The sequence below is a fragment of the Perkinsus marinus genome, assembly GCF_000006405.1.
Source record: "Perkinsus marinus ATCC 50983 genomic scaffold scf_1104296939758, whole genome shotgun sequence".
Classification (NCBI taxonomy): Eukaryota; Perkinsozoa; order Perkinsida; family Perkinsidae; genus Perkinsus; species Perkinsus marinus.
In genome coordinates, this window is record NW_003213081.1 from 319,790 (window position 1) to 323,914 (window position 4,125).

Sequence of the window (4,125 nt, forward strand, 5' to 3'; positions counted from 1 at the left end):
GCGAGTTTGAGACCACTGAATTACGTTTTCTGGTCATATCCCGAGGCCTTGGTGGAGCTCTATCTACATTGATGCGGTACAATATCTTCTCATTGCTTGAGTACTCGTCATTATCAGATATATATCAGTATCCCTTATACCCATTGGAGAGTCATTGAGTATACATGCTACTCATTCGGCTTTCTCATTAATCCTATCTTGGGTAATATTAAAACAGCCAATAAGGATGAGTCAAGTAGTTACAGTTATTGCCGTCACTATAGGGGTAGGTTCATCATGCTTAGTATAGAAGTATAATGGTGGTCATCGTCGTACTGGTCAGGTCGTACTATTAGCTCATCCTCATGAGCAGCAGCAGCATCAGTTATCTAGTACTACTACCATCATATCGTACCCATCTCCCAGACTATGTGGTATAACAGCTGCATTATGTGGTAGTCTTATGGCATCTTGGGTTTATATTACAGTTACTAAGGCTGGTGTTAAGGTAGGTATCATCGGGGTAGCCCTTAGAGTGGTATTATGTTGTTGTTAGGTCCATTGGTCACAACTCACATTATGGTATGGTATATGTGGGGTAGTGTTATCATTGAGTATTTACCTATTTGGTTTTGTCCACTTATGGTCTTCTACTCATTATCTAAGGACTACTCACACGAGGTCGTCGTTGTCGTCAGTATTAATACTGCTTGTAGTAGGGTTGATATCGTTTATAGGGCAGATTTCCTTCAACATAGGTAATATTTACAGATTATGACTAGCGTAGACGATACTGCTTGTGAACACTCTGAACATAGTCGTAGTGGTACTACCATCCTTGTCTTAGGCCTCCAATCGACATCATCAGCAGTAACCAGTTCAATAGTACGCCAGTTGGATGTCGTCTTTGGTTTTACATTCCAGGTTGGTAGTACTCATTTCATCCCTTGTTCGATCCCTGGTTCGATCCCTGGTTATAGATCATTGTTCAGATATTCATTCAACAAGATCCGAGTTCAGCGAGCAACATTGCTGGTGCTGTTATTATCATGACAGCATCAGTCCTCGAAAGTTGCTCATATCACTAGTAGGTAGTTATCACCCATTATTACGAGCCATCAAGTGGCTGCTAGTCCCATGCCAAGCATGATTGCTGTTGGATTACTACTACTAATATGATCATATTGTATAGTGTTGTATGATGAATAGTAAAGCCTATTCTTCTCATCTTGTTCCTCTAGTTACTTTGTTCCTTTAACTCCTCCTCTTTTCTTCCTTATCCATTTCTATGGGATATGTTCATAAAGGCCCTAAGAGTCTTGATGACTATATCAAGATGAATAGGTTTAGCCGACTAATATACCAATTAAGATATGATCCACGTAGAGTATTAGACTTAACACTCCTCTTGGTTAGTCTCTTTGTAGAATGGTGTGGTACAGCCCTGGTAGCTCCACTAACACCATGGTAATACCATAATTCCTCCTCCTCCTCCTCCTTATCCTCCTATCCAATCCTTTTTAGGTTAGTTAAAGATCTTGATCCTGATATGGATGAGGGTAGTGCTGCATCCATATTCATGGCATCATTCTCTATTGGTACTCTAATAGCCTCTCTCATTACAGGACCACTATCTGATAGGTATGCATATGTCCTATTCTATAGGGCCTATTGCATCATATTGCATTTATCTCAGCCAGGTACGGTAGGCGTCCAGTGTTCATATTGGCTATGTTTCTCTATACTATATCCTACTTCCTTGTGGCTAATGCATGGAGTATAGCTAGTTTTGCTGGTTTCCGTGCTATTGGTGGAGTTTCTGCCGGTAATAATAATGCTGATTATCTCTCTAGATTACCATCAACCACACTTGAGTAGGTACACGTCCCGTGTTGTATGCTTTCATTACGGATAGTAGTCGTGTAGAGGACATGCGCTTTTATGGTTCTTGTATATCAATTTGCAATACTGTTGGAGGAGCGTTAGGCCCTACAATAGGTAAGTTAGATTGTAGTAGTAGGATGTGAGGATGTATTCCTTCAGGCGGTTGGTTGGCATCTGTTGGTATGTCATTTCCTTTCTACTTTATGGGTGATATTGCGGCTATACTCTTCCTATTACAGCTCTTCTTTTTGCGGGAAACCAAGCCTTGGGAGGATAAACCTCAATGGCTTAAACTAGAATATTACGAGTGTTGGAAACATCATCAAGGAGAAGAAGAAGAAGGTAGAGATGATGATGGTAATAAGAGTAATACCCTTACTCCCTGCACACATATCCAAAGTGTAGATGGTAGTGTGATAACTATCGATAGTGGTAGTGAGCATCACAATCATCATCTTGCTTCTACTACTACTACTCCAGCTAAGATGATGTCCCCCATGGATCAAGCTAAGGATATGGGCCTGGGGCCATGGTCAAAGAAAAACAAATGGTTCATACCAACACTCGTATGCCTCTGCTTAGCAGCATTCGCTGGACAGTAATAACAAAGTCGTTCTCGATGATACTAGTACTACAATAGAACTGTATGTATAGGTATGTTGGTAACTCGTGGGCAACAGTATTTGGTGTACTTGGTGCAGATAGATATAATCTATCTGAACAAGAGAATGGTGAAGCAATGGGTATCCAAGCTGTTGTTGTTATTATATGCACTATCTTATATATCTATGTATCGGGTAATATAAATCATCATTATCATAAGCTTCTTATATGCATATACTCTTCTTCTTCTTTTTGTTGTTGGTAGATATGATTAAACCAGGTTGGGTAGCAGCCTTTGGTTTCTGTTTGGTAGTCTTAGCCATTATAGTACCATTTATATACTCACTATGGGGTACTATCATAATTGGGATGTGTGTATATGTTGGAAGTAAGACTACTACTACTATACTAAACATCATCATCACCAGCAGTAGCAGCAGCTGTTGTTGTTCCTTCTCTTGTAGTCACATTCTTCTTTGCTGGCATGGCATATTGCAGTGCACTGATATCACCACCGAGGAGTAGAGGTCTGGTTAACTCGATAAGTATGGGTATGACTAATGTTGGTAGGTGTCGGGATCGGAAGTCAATGACACTACTACCCCTACTTGTTGTTAGGTGGTGTATTGGGACCTCTAGTAGGAGGTCAACTATATGATGTTAATGTTGCTGATCCCTATTATGTTATCTGTGGTCTAGGTGTTCTTGGTATCGCATCAAGTAAGATAACACACTCGACCTACTATTACTACCACTCAATCATTCAGGTCTAGTCGTCAATGGTGGATGCATCTATACTGAGAAGTTGGTATCCTTGCCACACTTATCTAATACACTCCCAACTGAAGCCACATCATAATCATATATTCCCAAAGGATCGTTGTATCCTTCAAAGACTCAACATATGCTTGTCAAGCATCATCTCGTCGTCATCAACCTTCACTTACACTAGGCATATGTGATGATCATCCCCACTTTGTAATAGCGCCATTATACTCATACCCCTTGCAATGCAGCAGGCTACCTCTCGTTGTTGTTGTTGTCGTCTTACGCCCCTTAGTGCCGCTCTACCCTTTGATGACCTATGTTCGCTTCTGTTGCCGTCCGCTTGGCTTGGCTGAATGACTCTACTGTAGTTTGATGGCTGGATGTGACTGGAGTCTGCTGCTCCATTCGCTCATATCCATTTGCTAGACATTGTCCATTCTTCGTCTCCTATATGCTTCCCACGTTAGCCTGTCATTCCGTGACCCCTCAGCAGCGTTTCTATGTGCCAATATGTAAAGCTGGTGTTGTTTGAAAGGGATCTGGGTTTGGTAGTACGACCTTGACTATGTCTAATATAGTATTGTACTTACGGGAACATAAGGAGGGCTCTTTGAGCTATCACTGTGTATGGATACCGGGCTACAATGTGGTGTTAACAGAGCCCATCCTAAATTGATACATGATGTTAAGATATCACTTAGAGCACAATCCGAGTGCGAAGCCATTGCAACTTTCATAGATAAGGAAACTCGAGGGGGTGGGCTCAGTTCTTATACCACCCTAAATAATTCCTCGTTAGCTTGAGACTGTGTTCAGAGTAACCTGAGCTCTTGTTGGTGGTATGCCGGGTAACTGCACTATTATTGTAGTCTTCTTTGCTACAGACCAATT

General features: G+C 41.3%; 1 protein-coding gene across 1 annotated transcript; it reads left to right on the forward strand.

Annotated features, from left to right (window-relative positions):
* The first annotated feature begins 1,214 nt into the window (after positions 1-1,214).
* Pmar_PMAR029300 (multidrug resistance protein D, putative) lies at positions 1,215-3,711 on the forward strand. The gene is made up of 11 exons (XM_002782393.1): positions 1,215-1,446; positions 1,504-1,620; positions 1,680-1,804; positions 1,858-1,977; positions 2,023-2,205; positions 2,344-2,461; positions 2,569-2,660; positions 2,732-2,854; positions 2,931-3,032; positions 3,085-3,186; positions 3,234-3,711. The coding sequence occupies exons 1-11, from the start codon at positions 1,268-1,270 to the stop codon at positions 3,323-3,325; spliced, it is 1,353 nt and encodes a 450-aa protein (XP_002782439.1). The 5' UTR covers positions 1,215-1,267; the 3' UTR covers positions 3,326-3,711.
* Positions 3,712-4,125: the final 414 nt, after the last annotated feature.

Bases quoted from the DNA above. Each gene is read 5' to 3' on its own strand.
- Pmar_PMAR029300 (XM_002782393.1), top strand. From the start codon at position 1,268: ATGGGATATGTTCATAAAGGCCCTAAGAGTCTTGATGACTATATCAAG. The intron at 1,805-1,857 runs GTAATAATAATG...ACACTTGAGTAG, and splicing joins TATTGGTGGAGTTTCTGCCG to GTACACGTCCCGTGTTGTAT. The intron at 2,462-2,568 runs GTAATAACAAAG...TGGTGCAGATAG, and splicing joins TTAGCAGCATTCGCTGGACA to ATATAATCTATCTGAACAAG.